The following is a 19,244-nucleotide window of genomic DNA, read 5'->3' on the forward strand; positions in this document are numbered from 1 at the left end:
ATATTGTATAAGCAGATAATGCGGGCTGTTCTTCAAGGGACGCCATTCCATCACCGGACACAGATAAGATATCCGGATGTTATTGTTATTGCGTAACACACAGGGCAACATATACGTCAGTCAGCCCGCGGGGACTACCTTGACAGTATCCTCATTTTAACCTGCCATCTTTGTTGTTGTTGCTGAGCAGCGCGAGTGTAGGAGTCGTTTGTTGTGTTGTGGGTTGTCGTGCAAATGATCCATTTTGCGGCGCTGCCGGTTGTGCCGCCATTGCCTCGCGGCTTCATGGTCGGTGGCGTGGAGCCCATCAGTTCTGCGTTTGAAACATACGGACTGGTTTCGTGTAAAACAAGTCGTCATCGTGACTGCAAAATGCATGGTGGCCCAGTTCGTTCGAGGGAACAGTATCTTTATAGGCTCGCGGTGACGTCGTCAGGTACGTCATGTGAGCGGCTTAGCTAGGGCGACGAGTTTCGTGCTCGGGACTAGAGTTTACTCGGCGAGACCTAAACCCTAAAGTTGGTTTTCCTCAGTAAAGATTACACAGTGGACGACATGTCACTTGTTAGGAAAAACTGTGCCCTTGGTGACAAAGTGTGCTATTCGTACTACTGGTGATATTATAACATTTACTAGTAACATTTCATGCTTCACTAGTAGTGCATCGATGTCCTTTATTATTGTGGTTTGCTACACTTGTTACATGCAATAGTTGTGCACAAATTTGTCCTACTAGTGTGCAGAAATATCTTAAGTGGCTGTCCTGCTATAATATTTTCACATAAATTCTATAGAATTTGTACAGAACAACTTGTTCTATTGAACTTTGGCTGTGATTTTCGATTGAATTTCTACAGAACATTAGAATTTCTATAGAAATTCTACAGGACTTGGGTCCTCAAGTTAGTTATAGTCTTAAGAAATTCTTTAGCTATGTTCTATAGAGAATTTTTAGCAGTGTGAATAAATGTTACTCGGAAGACACAAGATATGACTAATTCCTGGACCCTCAGCTGGATCTCAAGGATCTCAATGAAATGCCAAACATCTTTCCATATTTTAGGCTATTGGTATTCCATGTCACCACATGTCCACATAACGTACACTACTAATGTGAGCCGTAAGCTGCACTTATTAACCACTTTATTAGATATATCAGAGAGTTTGACAGATCAAGATCTTTACAAATATAACAATATGCTTTTGGGAATTGCTACAGCAAAGTGTTATCGCGGTTGTAGTTTGCAGTTCAATAAAATATGTTATAGGGAGAGGTGTGTTGTAATATTTGGACCAAAGGTGGGACTAAATCACATATGGTGTGCGCAAGTAGTCATACGGAAGTCTCGAGTCCCGAGATACTGTGGAAAAAGTCACATGAGCCCACTAAATTTCACATTGAATCATGTCCTTACTTTTGTTAAACAAGTTTTAAGTCACACAATCTTGCTAAGTTACAACATGTGTTCTCATCGTATTGGACATTCCTATAAATTGTAGTTATTTTCCACATACCTTACAGTAAAATACTTTAAAGTGAGTAATTAACTACAGTTTCTGCTGCTTTATGGGATTTCGGCTATCACACAAAGAGTTACTGTATTTTGTTTGCCGCTGACTTGATGCTCCCAGCATGGAAATGTTGAACTGCTGCGTCATAAAGAGATTAATCCGCCATGTACATGGATGATCAGGATAAATGGAACGTTGATCGTGGGTGTTTGTGTTACCTGTGGTTCATTGAATGTTGTCTTGTTTAACTGTCGCATTATGTGTATGTTGCACTTAGTTTTTCATGAAAACCTGACTGTGGGTTCTGTGAAGTAGAGTGAAAGGCCAGTCAGTTCTGCATACTCGTAGCATTACCTGGCATACTTCTCTTCTTATTATTGTTATTCTTTGTCTTTCGGCTTGTCCCTTTAGGGGTCGCCACAGTGTGTCATCTTTTTCCATCACCTTGTCTACTTCTCTTCTAAGTCTAGATATCTCAGCTCCTGTTTACATTGTGTAATTCATCACCCCACAATTTGACGCTGTTCTTTGTAAGTTACTACTTCAAGTCTACAGTAACTTACTATAAAAACCCTATGAAAGGTCTAAGAATGCACATTAGGCACTTTGGGCTCGGTATTGTTTTGCATTTGTTGGCCCTGCTAGCTTATAACATAGTATTAATGGTTCAATACCCATTTGCACGATTGATTTTTATTGTCTTCTCAATTCAACTTTACTGCCATGAAGCTTAGCTATTGTTTGTCCTGCTATATAGCTTGTGCGCCTACGTCACCGAAATCAGGTGACTGGCCATATTGCCGGTCTAGCAAAGCATTGTTCAATGCTAAGTCGGTCGGAGATGAGACAAAAATAGGTCTTATACCATGATGGCCAGAGTCTTGTCCAATACTGTTAGTCTTTTAAAAGGTGATAATAAACAAAGGTACATGGAAAAATTAGATAAACTTGGCATAGAGGACCCGTATTTAATGCCGAAGTCGATCTTTTCGCTGATAAAAATTGGACTGTTAATTTGCTTCCGCTTGTCTTGGACAGCTGGATCTACACATGTATCTGGTGAGTAAGTCGTTGATATTTGCACGGAAAAGTTTGAAAGCATTTAAAAGTGTGGACGCTTACAAATACTTTGTTGCTGGATCTGTTCTCATCAGGAATTAATCCCACATAGTGATGGGTTTTGACGGCTTGTGAACGCAGAACACACATTAATCTTTGCCGGAATCCATCAATCTCTTCAGCTGATCGGGAAAACTGCAGTATAGGGTCTGGCAATGGAGAGATATCATTCCTTCCGTTTTGGACATTCCGTTCCCGCTGTGGTCTGTGCTTCCGTTTGCCCGGGATTGAAAAAATAAAAAAGGTTTCCCAGGCTCATGTCCTCTTTTCAGAACCATAAAAGTGTTGCCAGGGGACAAGGCAGAAGAAGGAACTATTCCAGCAATGGTCAGTGCTCTGCTCTCCGTGCATTCAAGGTTTGAAATGGAATTGCATTGGAAACTTTAAAACTGGAGGCTACGATGACATTACATTCAGCATTCAGTGTTTCTACTATTTTTTTCTTGGTGATAACTGACTCAAATCTGCTGACTTTTCGCCACACTTGGCACAGTCAGTATGGAAACGCAGTGGTCAGTGGGCATCTATGGCTTTATTTAATTACATTATCATGACTGATATGTTGATTGTTAGTACAATAGTTCACTGGTTAGGGCATTTGCTTCTGAGTTCTGGGATGCAGGTTTCGAACTTTGGTTCTGTGAAGTTTGCATGTTCTCCCCGTGCTTGTGTGAGTTTTCTCCAGGTAGGCAGGCTTCTGCTCACATTTCCAAAACATGCGTGCTTGGTTCATTGTACACTCTTAAACTCTTGATAGGTGTGAATGTGTGTGTGGATGGTTGTTTGTGTGTTATATTCTTCGCATTTAGTGATGGATGTTGGCTAGAAAAATTGGAGTGCTGGGTCTTTTCACTTATGTTGGGCAGCGACGTAGCTTTAGGATGTGTGGGTGGTTTCCAAATTATCACTCAATAAATAAAAATGACTGAAAATAAAATAATGTCATTAACCAAGCTGCTTATCCTCACAAGGGTTGCGGGAAAGCTGGAGCCTATCCCAGCTAGCTTCGAGCGAAATGCAGACTACACCCTGAACTGGTCGCCATTCAGTCACAGGGCATATAGACACCATCACTGAGCGGGAATTGATCCCACCCTGCCTGTGCCAAAGGCAGGCATGTGTACCACTACACCATCAGCGACTCCAAACAATAATATCTTGAAAAGTATATGAATACACACTTAAATTAGTATCGCGCATTCACGGTATTGAAAACATATGTCCCAAAAACCATATACAATAATACTGTAATGCCATTGAATGTGGTCAAGGATGATGGCCACTGATGCCTTTCAGTAGCTTTATCGGCCATTCAAGAGCTGCTGTTAGCCACTACTCACGTCAAGGATTTCCTCACACAGACTCTCCAAGTTCCCTCCAAATGGAGCTAAGTAGAGTTTACTTAGAAAAATTTATGGAACTCAGAGTGGTACCTCAGATAAACCAATCACAATTATTGCTCACCTTTATAATGTAGCTTGTTAAGTATACCGGCTGTAAATCTAGATACATAGAGTACACTTATTCTACCACTTATTTTACGCAATTTATTAAGCATATTGTCAAGCGTGGATCAGTAGAATGTACTTATTATACACTAATTTAGCAGCGTTAATTACTTATCACTGAAAAGTATTTTAAATAAATACTTTGTAGTATTTCACGGTAACGTGTGAAGTAAATAACTGTAGAATCTACTGCAGGGGTGTCAAACTCAAATTTACTGTGGGCCAAAATTTTAAATAGATCAAAGCCGCGGGCCAAAGGTTGAACAAATGAACCTTTTAATATGGAACCAAACAAGTTTTGATCTAACAATGAATATTGAAAAATCAAGACTTGTATAACTTAAAAGTACAGGGGTGCAAAATTGAGTTGCTAATAATACTACTAATAATAACAGTAGTAATAATAATAATAATAAAAAACACATCAATCACATATTAAATACAATTTAAATAAAAATTGAATCCCTCCTTTCTGTTTGCAGCCTTCTGAGATAAATGTCAAAATTAGCTTCTTACACAGGCTAATAAATTTAAAAATAAAAAAATATGACTAAATCAACCATTCAGGCCTTAATTTGAAATTGCCTCACGGGCCAAATATAATTACACTGTGGTCCAAATTTGGCTCACGGGCCAGAGTTTGACACCTATGTTCTACGGGAATGAAATCAGGTGTCGGCAATTGATGCTACTCTTTCAAAATTGGCTTAAACGAGATTTTTGGCGGGCCTGTGTATGGGTGGGGCCGGGGTCCAATGTACCTTCATTATTTAAGATCCAATTACAAAAAGATGAGCAATGGAAAAAGTACAATTTACCCATGTCTTAAAAGGAATATTGATAAATTAGTAAGCAAAATGGGTTGGTTTGATTAAAAAACATTGATTGGACATAAAACACAATTTAAAAGAGAATGCAAATGTAAAAGTTCACTTCAAACAGAATGAACAAAATAGCTACATTTAAATTATATGTACTCATCTTTTTGGGTTCATTACAAATCTTGGTTTAGTGTTGAGCCAATATTGTCGCATCAATATCCCCTTCCTTTTTCTTCTGAAATATTCCTTCCTTTGTTTGCATTTTCATATTTTGGTCATGTCACAACCGCCAATCGACAGGGCCAGACTCTGCGCTCAAATATTTCAATACAATATAGTATTCTAGTAATTATTGTATTAACCTTTATTCACTTAAATTTGCTGGATTTAAGAGATTAAAACACTGAACATGGAGAAGGGTGCACGGGTGAAGGCGCAGATTACTTGCTGTGTCCCAGGCGCTACGCCAACCACTGACTCGGCAGCATAGTATACGAGTGTACGACACTGCGGCACTGAGCTGAAGCGAGTGAGGGAGGGATGAAGAGAGGGTGACAGAGAGAGGGAGAGAGAGAGAGAGAAAGAGAAAGAGAGGGAGCACCTCCTCCAGACAGCAGTGAGACCTTCTGTATACTCCCCTCCCCGGACATGTGGTGCATCTAGCAGTAGCATCGGCGGCTGGGGAAGCGAGAGCACAGTCTGCCCGTCACTAGGGCTCCTTCAAAATACAGCAGCTCTGTGTTTTTTAGACTTTTTTTTTTTTATATTATATATGTATATCATATTTGACGTCATTTTGTGATGAGCTTGCTGGGTGCATATAAAAAAAAGAGCAATTACGATGGCTATGAGTCTTTGCAGTTGGTCGATAGCAGCAGAGATAGCTACAAGACCGGCGGAGGAGGCGGAGGCAGCAGAATCGGAGGCCCGGTAGCAGCTCTCCACGGACCCAAAGCCGGCTCGGGGAGAGAGGAAAACTACAGCACCATGGACAGCTCAGGTATGAGTTTGCACAATGTGCCCCGGTCACCCTCATTGTTGGGTTTGGAACAGGAAACGACTCGCAGAATGGCTTCAGCCGTCCTAGCTCACGTATGGTGTGGAAGAGGCAGATGGGATGGCTGGCAGTAGTGACGGTTTATTGCAGTACCCTTCTGGGACTTGCATGGTTCTCATGTCTCTTAAATGGCTTTTCTGGGTTGCAGTGTATTATGATCCGGTGCCACTCCTGCTAGTCTTACTTCATCTCACCAAAGTGAGTGAAACCCTGCATTCCGCAACTATTTAATATTGTCACACTTCATATAGTTATACAAAGTATACAGTGACTGAATGTATATCTAAGAATATCTTTACATCAAGACGTCACATTTACTTCCAGGTGGCAAATTGTCAACCAATCTCCAATGGACTTTTCCGACCTGTCAATCATTTGTACAATAACAGCCAATCGGATAGCCGCATTGTCTTAACCCCTGGCTTGACATGCCCCCCTCGCCGTATTGTCCCACAAGCAATGTTGGTTGTCAGTAGCGTGCGCTTGGAAAAGTTAATGTTATGAAGAAAATGGTCCTCAGATGCGCTTGGGGAATGTGCAATTCTGACGAAAGATATCCTGCTAGGTTACAAATGGCCCAGTTGATTCATTTTCCAAAGCCTAAAACACAGTTGACGAAATGTCTATGATGGATTAAGGCTCGCGGAAGACTGCAATGTACAACTAAATGTAGACACTATCAAGAAACACTTGGCTCTATGTTGGAAGATAAGCGAGGGAGAAGTATCTTCTCTGAGTTTGATTGAATTATTATCAGTGTTTTATACATTGCAGGAGAACAACTTTCACTTTGTTAATGTATCACTGAGGTGCTGAATGAAGTGTGTCATGTTTTATGCCAAAGAGTCTTGTTAGGGAAACGTAAATGTGCGATGTCATGCAAGAGAAATGACTATTTGCCTATTTGTATCACCTCAGATTTTTAAGACAGAGCACTGGGTTCCATTGCGAGCCAAGTCAAATGAATACACCCACTCACTTATAAAGACTACAATGATATTACTCGTGATCTTTCCAAGTGAAAAGTACTCACCCTGCTTTACATGCGCAGTATGATTCCATTATTTTGTCCTGTTGGATTTAACTATGAAGTTTGTGAGGCGTCAAACTTTTTTGCATCGATCGCCAACATTTCGCTGTAACTCCAACATTGTGTCCTGCTCCGTCCAAAATCTTAATTCCGTGTACATATACTTGCGTGAAATAGTTGTGACCTCTCTCTGTAGAACTCTCTTGGACAAGTCTGACGCATTTGGCAAAAAACATACCCCAAATTTATCTGGAATACGCAATAATCGATTTCAAACATGTTCTGTTCAATCGCCATTTTGGAAGCTTGTGGGACATGGCTAAGGGGGTGGATCTTAAGATCATCATCGGAAAGGTCCATTGCATCACCACTGATACAACCCTTATATGTCATTTGACTGAGACAGAGTGATTGACAAAACTGGGTGAAAGTCAGTTTAGTTTGAATGATTTAATAAGACGCGACTGAGGGATTTACATTTCCTTCCTACCTCCACTCTGCAAAAAACGGTAATCTTGTCAACATGAGGTGCACCTTTAGCATTGCCTGCTAATCCCTTTTTTTGGGGAAAAAAAAAAAAAAAAAAAATATATATATATAATATATATATATATAAAAATACTAATGATAAATAAATAAATAGATGAAAAAAAATCTTAAGTTACAGAATGGTCAGAAAGGTTGCTAAATTTCGCAACAAAGTTGCTAAGTTGACAACACTGACATCACAAAAACAAGGCACCACTTTTAAAATAAAAACACGAGATATTTCTATTCACTTCAGTAAAATCCAAAAAGCTTTATTTATCTACTTGTGACTGTAAGTGTGAAAAATTGTTTTTCTATAGATGTCCTGGAATTTAGTGCCAAGCTGTTTAGGGTGGACCCCTCTTCTCCCCCAAAAGTCCTGATCACTTGCGACCCTGTTGGATATACAACAGATGAAATTACAGTATAATCTGCCATATGGCTTAGTTTCAGTTCATTTGTGCCCAACTGTCTTGATCAAGGTGATTAGTTACAGTCAATCCAATAAATGATTTATTTGGTGGGAGAGTGCATGTTAAATATCTTTTTTATTTTTGTATTATGTGAACAACATGACGGAAAATTGAACAATACTGAGGTTTTTCAATGCTATCTTCAAAAGAAGGAGAGGATGGCCAACAGTGGTTTTTAAATCCATGTTGATTGATCGGCAACCAGTTGAGGGTGTAGTTTGCGTTTTGGCTGAAGTCAGCGGCATAGCCATTCCCCGCTGTGAGATTGTTTAGGCTATTCTGATATTCTCGTATTAAAACGAGAGTTGTGCTATACATAAATAGGTCCTCCATTTTTCGTCATCTCTCCCAGTTATTATTGGTCAGCATTGTTAATGTGCAATAGATGTAGCGTTGATTCAGGGATTTAATTATAGCCCAAGTGTTAACGTATAATAGTCCTTTTGTCTTGCATGTCCCTTTTGATCTCACCAGTGGTTGAATTATCATTAGCACATATTTTGTAAACACCAGTTTTAAATGCCAAATGTCTTGAATAAATATTGTATATTGTGCCCATTTATTCTATATAATAATTATGTGCTTTTTATGAGAAGCAAAGGACAGGATAAATGAATATGCTTATTTGTTCATGCAAATCCAATCCTTAACCTTTCCCATTTTGCCCTTTTACTCCTTGTTGAAAGGGTACAAGAAGCAGAGTTCTGATGTGCTTTTAGGAGAATGGTATCAGAAGAAACCTGCCTTTTGTTAATTTCAACAGATTAGTTACGAGGGCTTTTACAGTGAAGAAAATGAATATTTGAACGCCCTGCTATATTGCTAGTTCTCCCAGTTAGAAATCATGAAGGGATCTGAAATTTTCATCGTAGGTGCATGTCCACTGTGAGAGAGATAATCTAAAAAGAAAAATCCAGAAATCACAATATATGATTTTTTTTAACGATGTATTTGTGTGATACAGCTGCAAATAAGTATTTGAACGCCTGAGAAAACCAATGTTAATATTTGGTACAGTAGCCTTTGTTTGCAATTGCAGAGGTCAAACGTTTCCTGTAGTTGTTCACCAGGTTTGCACACACTACAGGAGGGATTTTTTTTGCCCACTCCTCCACACAGGTTTTCTCTCGAACAGACAGGTTTCTGAGATATCGCCGAGAAACACGGAGTTTCAGCTCCCTCCAAAGATTTTATATTAGGTTTAGGTCTGGAGACTGGCTAGGCCACGCCAGAACCTTGATATGCTTCTTACGAAGCCACTCCTTGGTTTTCCTGCCTGTGTGCTTCGGGTCATTGCCATGTTGAAAGACGCAGCCACGACCCATCTTCAATGGTCTGACTGAGGGAAAGAGGTTGCTCGCCAAAATCTCACAATACATGGCCGCGGTCATTCTCTAATATATTATATATATATATTCTAATATAGTGCAGTCGTCCTGTCCTATCTGCAGATAAACACCCCCAAAGCATGATGCTACCACCCCCATGCTTCACAGTAGGGATGGTGTTCTTGGGATGGAACTCATCATTCGTCTTCCTCTAAACATGGTTAGTGGAATTACAACCAAAAAGTTCCATTTTGGTCTCATCTGACCGCAAAACTTTCTCCCATGACTCCTTTGTATCATCCAAATGTTCATTGGCAAACTTAAGACGGGCCTTAACATGGGCTGCTTTAAGCAGGGGAACCTTCTGTGCCATGGATGATTTCAAACCGTGACGTCTTAGTATATTACCAACAGACACCTTGGAAACGGTGGTCCCAGCTCTTTTCAGGTCATTGACCAAGTCCTATCGTGTAGTCCTGGGCTGATTCCTCACCTTTCTAAGGATCATTGAGACCCCACGAGGTGATATCTTGCATGGGGCTCCACTTCGATTGAGATTGACCGTCATGTTTAGCTTCTTCCATTTTCTAATGATTGCTCCAACAGTGGACCTTTTTTCACCAAACTGCTTGGCAATTTGCAGTTATATAACTCAAATAAATCGTCAATAAATCATACATTATGCTTTCTGGATTTTTCTTTTTAGATTATCTCTCTCACAATGGACATGCACCTACGACAACAAATTCTGATCCCTCCATGATTTCTAAGTGGGAGAACTTGCAATATAGCAAGGTGTTCAAATACTCACTCACAATTGTTCACTATATATGCAAAGTTTTTTTTGTTTACATCTACCAATGGCTATACCATCAGTGTTTGAATATCAAGAGCATATCTGACTGCCCGAAGGCAAGTGTGGAAAAAGAATTGCCTAATACACTAATATCCATGATAATTTTGCTAGGCTTTGTAAAGGCGACATGTCATTTGTGTGGTCACATCTTGTTTAAATGCAAGCTGTATGAAGGTGAAGGGCTCAATTCTCATGACCAGTGCAAATCCATTACTGCGCTTAGTGTTACTGTGCGAGAAGGCGGACTAGACCCGGTTAGATGGACCAGTTTTGACGCTGCAGCACAGAGCTCCAAGTGTAAAATTCTAAACATACTGTGTAATTTGGTTAAGCAAAAGTACAGCGGTACCGATTTAGATTTCAACAGACATTGGCCTGTTTGACTTTAGGTCTGAAAAGTGGAAAGCCTGACCCAGAAAAAGAGAGGCAGGTTGACTCAAGTGTGTATAAGTCGTGTGTGACGGGAGAGAAATGGCGAACAGCTCGCGACAATACGTTTGTGCAGTCCGATCATCGCTAAATATCGCTCAACAAAGAATAAGTGTGTCAATCGTTCACACGCAGCAGTGTTATGCTAGCGAAGAACTTCGAATTCATTTATACGAGACATGTATTGAAAATCAAATATAGGGCATACCTTCGTGCAAACATATGTGTTCCGGTTGATATTAGATGGATTTAGTTGATGATGCAGTCTTCCACAAAGTTTGATCCATCGAAGGCATTTTTCGTACTGAGTCTTCGGTTTTGGAAAGGGTACGAATCGAACACCACCAACTAGCCTTTCAGGATACCTGTCGTCACTATTACAAAGTCCGTGACTACACCTCTTAACCATATTTTTTGTTAAATAACCCAAATACGCGATAAAACGCTAACTAACCCTATACTGGACCATGCAATGTTGTCTGAGAAAATGGCGGGAGCAAAAACGGGCTTTGGTTTATGCAGATCTCTGGCCTCTGATTGGTCAGTGACGTGGATTGCGCAATATCCACGGAGGGGTCAATTGTTTTCCCAAGTGTGTGTTATGCTAATATGGAAATGTCAAAGTGTGCTGCCGAAGCCTGTCCCTCCAGCAAAAGCTATTCTGTCAGCTACTCTTCAGTAGATGCAACAGATGTTTTTACAAGCATGACTTGCATTAGAATCGCTTGTGAATAAAACCATCACAGAATTCCCCAATGTGAAGTTGGGACGAATGATATATCAAAATCGTAACATCTAGATATTAATGAGTCAAAATCAACAATTGTTGATTTCCCCACGAACAACTGCATATAAATCTCATTTTTACGCTTGCCCTTAAAGGGGAAATCCAGTGCTTTGTATGAACAGTGTACCCAATAGGTCATGTAGTATGCACCCTATTTTGACAATGTGATGTTAAATCCTCTCTCATTTAATAGTGTTTTGAGAAGATTTTAATCGACAATTAAAAATTTTCAGGGGCACTGCCATTTTGGCGAGTCACATGACCTACGTGCACGGATGTGACATCTACCGTTCCGCAACAAAGGCTCGATTACATGGGACACCATTTATGCCCAGCACCTATTTCCCATATTTTTCCTCATCTGATCAAGAAATAGCAGTATCGGTTGATCGGGAAGACGGAGGAATACTTCCATGCAGATTTGAACCTGTTGTTGTAATTAATGTTGAATATTTGGATGGTTCTTCGGCCGGAATAACACGGAGTCTGACCACTCGGAGGCCTACGCGCGACATAAGTGTGTAAACAAAAGCTCCGGGCTGGCAGCCATGTATGGTTCTTTGGACGGGAATGACGCGGAGTCTGACGAGCGAGCTCCGGTGGCGGGCCTTTAAGCCGAGCTTCCAGGCAGTGGAGGCTGTTAGCCCCTGACGCCGAAGCAAGGCTGAAGGCCTCCGCCGCCACGGAAGCTTGGCTAAAGGCCTCCGCCGCCGCTTTGACGTCCGGGGAGGCTGTTAGCAGAGCTTCAGCTCTGGATTTCCCCTTTAGATGCCATGCTAATGCTAGCCAATCCCAAAACCCATTTTATGTTGGCCATTGGGTGGCTGTAGCTCAGTAAGTAGAGCAGGCCATCCGGTGACCCTTCCAATCCCCGGCTATGACTGGCTCCATGTCGAATTGTCCTTGGGCAAGACACTGAACCATAATTGGCTTTGAACCGCCTTGCATTGAAGCAGTTGCCCATCGATGTACAGTAAGAATGAGTGCGTGAATGGGAGGCGTTGTCAAGCGCTTTGGGCTCTGTGATGGCGTAGATTAGTGCACTCCAGTTGCCATTTGGCTGTTATGCGACATCTGAAGCCAGGCAATGACAAACGTATGAATGCTGAAGCAATGAGGTCGACGTGCACCTACTTCGTACACAACAGAAAATATATAAACCCAGCGGAAGATAAGGATCTTAGAGAACATTTGATGGCAAAAATAAGTGAATTTTGATTATTTGGCGGTATCTTGGCTTTAAAAGCGGGATCTAAACCAGATCGAGGTGTTGAAGAATTGTGACAAAGCAAGGCAGCACATCAATGTAATCTTTAACCACATGAAACAAGCAAAACCCAACAATATTTTTCAAGCAATGGGCAACGTCAAATGTTGTGAGAGGTCCTGTCTGGAGCCAGACGTGATTAATAAGCTTGTGTTCCTCTAAAAGAATGTAGATGTACTGTTGCGCCTGTGGTATTGGTATCCAGATCTGGTATTTGATATAGGATGTTGGTCCAATATCAGCCAAAAATACAGTATCAGATCATATCAGAATGGACTTATAATGTTTATTATAAGCACTCCAGCACAAGCAGGCCACTCCATACTCAGCTTTAGCACTTCTATTCAGCATTTGGTTACTTTGTGTTAATGTTCCATCCATCCATCCATCCATTTTCTTAGCCGTTTATCCTCACAAGGGTCGCGGGGAATGCTGGAGCCTATCCCAGCTGTCAACGGGCTGTAGGCGGGGTACACCCTGAACTGGTTGCCAGCCAATCGCAGGGCATTTATGTTATTGTTGATGAATGAATTGTAGTTAGTAAAGCTGCATTTGCAAATTCTTCTATATTTGAATTTTTAAAAAAGCCGAATTTTCATAGAACCCGTTGTCCTACCAAATTTTACTGATATTAAGGTGTCTGGCATATAGAGATGTGAAATTTTATTGTGAAGTGTTATGACATGCACATCCAGCAAACTCATCACGTCTTATGAATCACTGTGCAAATGTGCAGTGGAGTAATGGCTTCCTAAGAATGAAAATGAACTAGTAGTCTTTGAGTGCGTGTGTTTTGTTGTTTGTGCATGGGCGTGTGTGCCCTAATGTGAGTCGATCTCGCTGCACGCATTAGTACTTTGTAGATGTCAGTCTGCAATAGTTATACAGCTGTGTAGTGTGAACTGTGAAGTATCCGGAAATGAAGACAATATAAATGACAAGTAATTCCTTGTCGAACAAGCTTATATAAACGTTTTGTGATGAGAGTAAAAAAGAAGTTGCAAAATTAACTTTGAGCCTTTGGAGGTTTCTGTGTGAAGAAAGAAGTTATTTTAGATTTTGATCCAAGTGCTCTTGAATTGATTCACTTTGCTGGCTATCAATGTTGTGCATAGTCGACACTTTGTCTACACTCCTCGCATGGCTAGCCCAACCCGTGGTTCTTCACACTCCCACATTATTTATTTAAATACTTTGGGCTACACTCTGTTGTGCTTTGTGTGCTGGGAGACAACCCTGTCCAACATGGGCAACCGGTCAGCCTACAAGTCCTTCAGACACCCAGTTACAATCAAGATATGACTTTAATTAACGTATATACACCTTTTGCAATACAACAGTAATAACAATAAAATAAGCCTTAAGTGGCGGCATGGTGGATCATCTGGAAAGCGTTGGCCTCACAGTTCTGAGGAGCCGGGTATGACCCGGCCCCGCCTATGTGGAGTTTCTATGTTCTCCCCGTGCCTGCGTGGGTTTTCTCTGGGCACTCTGGTTTCCTCCCACAACCCAAAGAAAACATCCAACATTAATTAGACACTCTAAATTGCCCCTAGGTGTAATTGTGAGTGCGGCTGTTTGTCTCGACGTGCCCTGGAATTGGCTGGCAACCAGTTCGGGGTGTACCCCACCTCCTGCCCGTTGACAGCTGGGATAGGCTCCAGCACTCCCTATGACCCTTCTTAGGATAAGTGGCAAAGAAAATGGATGGATGGAAGCATCAAGTGTCAAGAGCAGGAAAGTTGGATTAGATTGAGCCAGGAAACACCTGAAAACGCTTCTGCATAGAAATTAGATTTTAGGAGCCCTTTTTAATCTGGATGAATAATACTAGTCAGAGGGAGTCCCGGTGGTCACGTCCGTTGCAGCTTTCTGCCGCTGTGTTGTGGGTCAGTGTGGTTGCGTTGTGGCGTTTGCATTTGTCGTGACGTTCGCATTTGTTTTGACGCACATAAGAGCCAAAAGTGGCAAGTGAAGCTTGCCACAGGAAGTGAACACAGATCGGTGATACACCTGGCCTCAAGAGCCAATGACTGCAAAGAATCTTCATCCATGTATAACAAATGATGAGGATTTGGATTATGCTTTATTTAAAATGTAACTTAATTATTCCAGACATTTGAAACCACGGAAAAACGAGATACTCTAAATCAAATGTAAATCCCACATGAAGTTAAATAGTAATTATTTTGTGAAAGCTGCGTACACTTAATTTTGAAAGCCTCTGTGGGCATGTATATGGAGGCAGAATCTACATACTCTGTTACTGTCTAGATGCTTTTGGACATAAATCTCTTTTTGGTCTGGAACGATTGAGTAAAGGTCTTCTTTCTCCAGATATGGATGCCAACTACGGTGGGGGCCTGTTGGATATGGTGAAGGGCGGAGCTGGAAAGTTCTTCAGTAACTTCAAAGACAATCTCAAGGACACACTAAAAGACACATCCACCAAGGTCATGCATCAAGTTGCCACGTAAGTATTCAGAAATCATAAATATATTCATTTAGCCATCTCAGGCTTTTCTTTAACACCTAAACAGTTGACACATGTCTGTACATTTTAATCTACTTCCATTTACATTCATTTTCTGGAGTTTCTACACCGGTTCAAGTAACTCGCAAAAAGAATGTCATTATTTGTATGTCCTCTTTTGATGCCTCTTTCAATAAAGATGGCAAAGGTTAGAGTTGTGAACCGGAGCAGCATGCTTGAGGAGCACCAGAGTCTGGCACGGCGCGGTCCACTCACTGTTTGTGAGTGTGTTTGTGCAGTGGGACCACAAAGGGGCCTCTGTTGTTTGAAAAAAGCGCACACACATTTCCTCTCCGTTGACTCAGCAGGTCTGATCATGAATATTCCTGCCTTGCGTCTCCCCCTTCAGACCTGCACTCTCTCGTCCTGTTGTTTCTTGTTTTCAGCTGCGCTCATCTGTTTGCCGTCTGTCGACTCTCTCCATGACTAAATTATTCATGCTAGTTCATTGTGCTAAATGCCCAGTGCACCGCTGTTATGTAGAAGGGTGCGTCGTGCGTGTCGCATGTTTTTTCTGCACGTAGACTGGATATTGAGTGGGAGGTATGGACAATGAGGGAGGTACGCTGCCATAGCAACTAACAATAAGTTCAGAGAGAAGAAGTAGATGGAAAGATTCTTCCACCCCTCCACTTTCGACTGCTTATCCTCTTTAGTGTCAAGGGTAACTAACCCGCTGCCACCATACTTTAGACAGAACACACACATCCACTTCAATGCCCAATTAATAACGTTCAACCTTACATAAGTGGTTTGCGACTATGGCCGGGTTGCACGTGACGTCACGCTTGTTCATCTGGGTGCTTGACCGGCATTGTTGCAGACGAGCAGTCAGCTGTCCATCGTCATCGTGCCAGATTTTTGTTGCGTCTACGTATGAGGAAAAGCCGGAAACAGAGACATTGAGAAGCGATTTTTCCGTGTTCCAAAGATTAGATTGCATGAAGGAGAAGATACAATGGAGTTATCGAAAAAAACGGCAAGAAAAGTGGCTTGCAAATATGCGACGTGCAGATCTGAACGAAGCTGGAGTACACAAGGCAAATGGTTATTTGAAAGTCTCCTCTGATCATTTTCTAAGCGCCGGGTAAGCATGTGTATTTCTAGTGTCCGGATATTCTACTTCACGGAAGTCTTTCAGATCCTTTGAAAGTACGTCGTCGTGGAGAGTATACAGATCGATATCTTCACAGAGTTTGATCTTCTGTATATATCTAGCTTTGGCGACATCATCGAGTGAATTGAATTAGGCAGAAAACCTCAGCCGCTCGACGCTTGCACATGGGTCTGTGAACGTTGCCACGGTGATGCCGTCTGCAACGCCTAGCTTGTCTGTAGAAATGGCGGTGATTATCATGTGATTGCAACCCAAGGATGGGAGGAATGAGAACTGAGCTAAGGAGAAAGTACATGAACACAAGGAGAACACAGACAAACAAAAACATATTCCGGTTTAGTGCGAATAAAGAAATGTATTTAGAAATTGTTTCACTAAATGGATGAGGCTTTTGGGCCACTGTTTGTATCATTGGGTGACAAATGTAATTAATTGCAAATAAATGAAAGACCAACTAAGTACTTGAGGCGGTCAAGGGACTCATTGGAAGGAACAATGCTGTTAACGAACACCACAGTCAAATATAGATGAAATATAGATGTAGATCCTTTTCCAACACTTCATTACGGAAAGGTTTTCTTGTCGGGCTGATGTAATTTAATCAGTTTGTCTCCACTCCAATGCCAACACTCTGATTAAAGTAAGCACTTATAATTGTCTTTAATGGAAGATCTGTATTCTCTTGTAAATAATATCCTACACATTCACCTTCAGTTTCCATGATTATTGCTATACAAAAAAGGACCTTAGCAATTGTACTATACTTTATCACATTCATATTTACTATATAATTTCTTCCTTTGAGGGGGCACGGTGGATCAGCTGGAAACTTTTGGCCTCACAGTTCTGAGATCCTGGGTTCAATCCCAGACCTCATCTGTCTGAATTTTGCATGTTCACCCCGTGCCTGTGTGGATTTTCTCCGGGCACTCCAGTTTCCTCCCACATCCCAAATACATGCAACATTAATTGGGCGCTCTAAATTGCCCCTAGGTGTGATTGTGAGTGCGACTGTTGTCTGTCTCGATGTGTCCTGCGATTGGCTGGCAACCAGTTCAGAGTGTACCCCGCCTCCTGCCCGATGACAGCTGGGATAGGCTCCAGCACTCCCCGTGACACTTGTGAGCATAAGCGGCTAAGAAAATAGATTAATGCTTTTCTTCCTTGGTCAGTGCTCATGTGTTTGTAGCTTGATCCAAATTTCCTCAAATGACACCTGCAACAGTTTCTAGCTCTTCACTTGAGCTCCTCAGGAAGTCAAAGAAGAGAGAAAAAAAGTGACAAATTTTTGCATTGTTGAGTTTGCAATTAACCCATAACAATTGTGAACATATCAGAAACACATGGTTAGTGACACAGACTGGAGCAGGGAGAAGAGGTTAAACGTCTTTCTTAAGGACACGATTGCCTTGAGTCCGGGCGGTTGTTGGGGGTGGGTGATCCATTGCCGCGTTCCCTCCAGCTTCACCTGACCCCACTTGAGGATATACCCTTTTGTCGTCCTTCTACAATGAAGTTTTGTTCCATTGGTGTCTATGTCTCGAAAGTATTCTTTGTTAATTGACTGTTGTCGTAACAGAGGTGGTCTAAGTACCGGAGACAAAGTCCTTGTGTATTTTTGAAATACTTGGCTCATTAACACGATTCTGAATCTGATTTAAAGTGTGCTGAGAATGTTAAGAAATTACATGATGCTACCACTCAGAAGTCTTTAAATACACACACACATTTACCATAGATATGTGTGGGTTATATGACAGACAGTTTTTTTATACTTGTGTCGAATTACAACTGCTATTTCTAGTTGTGAATAATTTTCCATTAACCAAAAATGAAAAAGAATAATCAGGACTTTAGGAACTCCTAAACGTGCTCACTGGTTGTCACTTTTTGTCCCCACTGTCTTTTTTTTTCCCGTTCAGTCGAAGCATGTGTATGCACAGCAACCATTTAGGCAGAATCTCAATGTCAGAATTTGTATATCAGCAATGTTTGGGATGGAAACAATTTTACATGTGAAAGTAATGCATTTAGGATGTGGATGTGCACCAGTTTTTAAAAAAAAAAAAAAATTGGTAATGTTATTACATTCGGCACAGCTGGTAAAGTGTTGGCCTCACAGTTCTGAGGACCCTGGTTCAATCCCGGACCTGCCTGTGTGGGGTTTACATGTTCTCCCCGTGCCTGCGTGGGTTCTCTCTGGGCACTCCGGTTTCCTCCCACATCCCAAAAACACGCAACATTAATTGGACACTCTAAATCGCCCATTGATAGCTGGGATAGGCTCCAGCACTCCCCGTGACCCTTGTGAGGATAAGTGGCTAAGAAAATGGATGTATGTTATTACACAGTATGTTTATAAAGATGACTTTTTTGCCCATTATATTTACCTCTACTTTTCTTTGTAAGAATGTTCAAAATTGTCCTGAATACTTAATGTTCTTTTCTGCAGGTACACTAAAGGAGAGCTGGACATTGCCTACATCACTTCACGAATCATAGGCAAGTACACAGAATCAAATGTATCATTTTATTTAGGTACCAGTTAGTCTGAAATGATTCCTACCCTACCCATGAGTTGAATATGTGCATAATGGCTGGAAATGATATAATAACCTCACAAGACTTGATGTATTAAGAGCTTTCATAAATGTGTAAAATCTATCATGCACATCTATTTTCCCTACTGCTTATCCACAGTAGGATCACTAGGATCATGTTTTTGGAATGTGGGAGGAAACAGAAGCTAGCAAACTCCACATAGGTGAGGCCGGATTTGAACCTGGGTCCTCATAACTGTGAGGCAGACGTGCTAACCAGTTGGCTTGTTTATTTTATAATGTATTTCTTAATGCAACTTTTCATTGTCTTGTCATTTT

The 19,244-nt window shown here is 41.3% G+C and overlaps 1 protein-coding gene across 9 annotated transcripts in view; it reads left to right on the forward strand.

Moving 5' to 3' along the window:
• The window catches only part of dnajc6 (DnaJ (Hsp40) homolog, subfamily C, member 6), a 60,943-nt gene that overhangs the window by 404 nt on the left and 41,295 nt on the right, over nt 1-19,244 (forward strand). For 2 of the 9 annotated variants that reach the window (XR_009795783.1, XM_061825397.1), the window contains exons 1-3: nt 2,984-5,960; nt 15,053-15,188; nt 18,818-18,867. Coding sequence is in view for 8 of the 9 variants with exons in the window: in XM_061825397.1 (XP_061681381.1) it covers nt 5,762-5,960; nt 15,053-15,188; nt 18,818-18,867 (385 nt within the window). In the remaining variant the exon portion in view is untranslated. Of the gene's footprint in view, nt 1-13; nt 437-461; nt 2,572-2,666; nt 2,959-2,978; nt 5,961-15,052; nt 15,189-18,817; nt 18,868-19,244 lie in introns of those variants that run through there. The other 7 variants (XM_061825399.1, XM_061825400.1, XM_061825403.1 and 4 more) reach the window with 7 other exon arrangements.

The sequence above is a fragment of the Syngnathoides biaculeatus genome, chromosome 7, assembly GCF_019802595.1.
Source record: "Syngnathoides biaculeatus isolate LvHL_M chromosome 7, ASM1980259v1, whole genome shotgun sequence".
Lineage (NCBI taxonomy): Eukaryota > Metazoa > Chordata > Actinopteri > Syngnathiformes > Syngnathidae > Syngnathoides > Syngnathoides biaculeatus.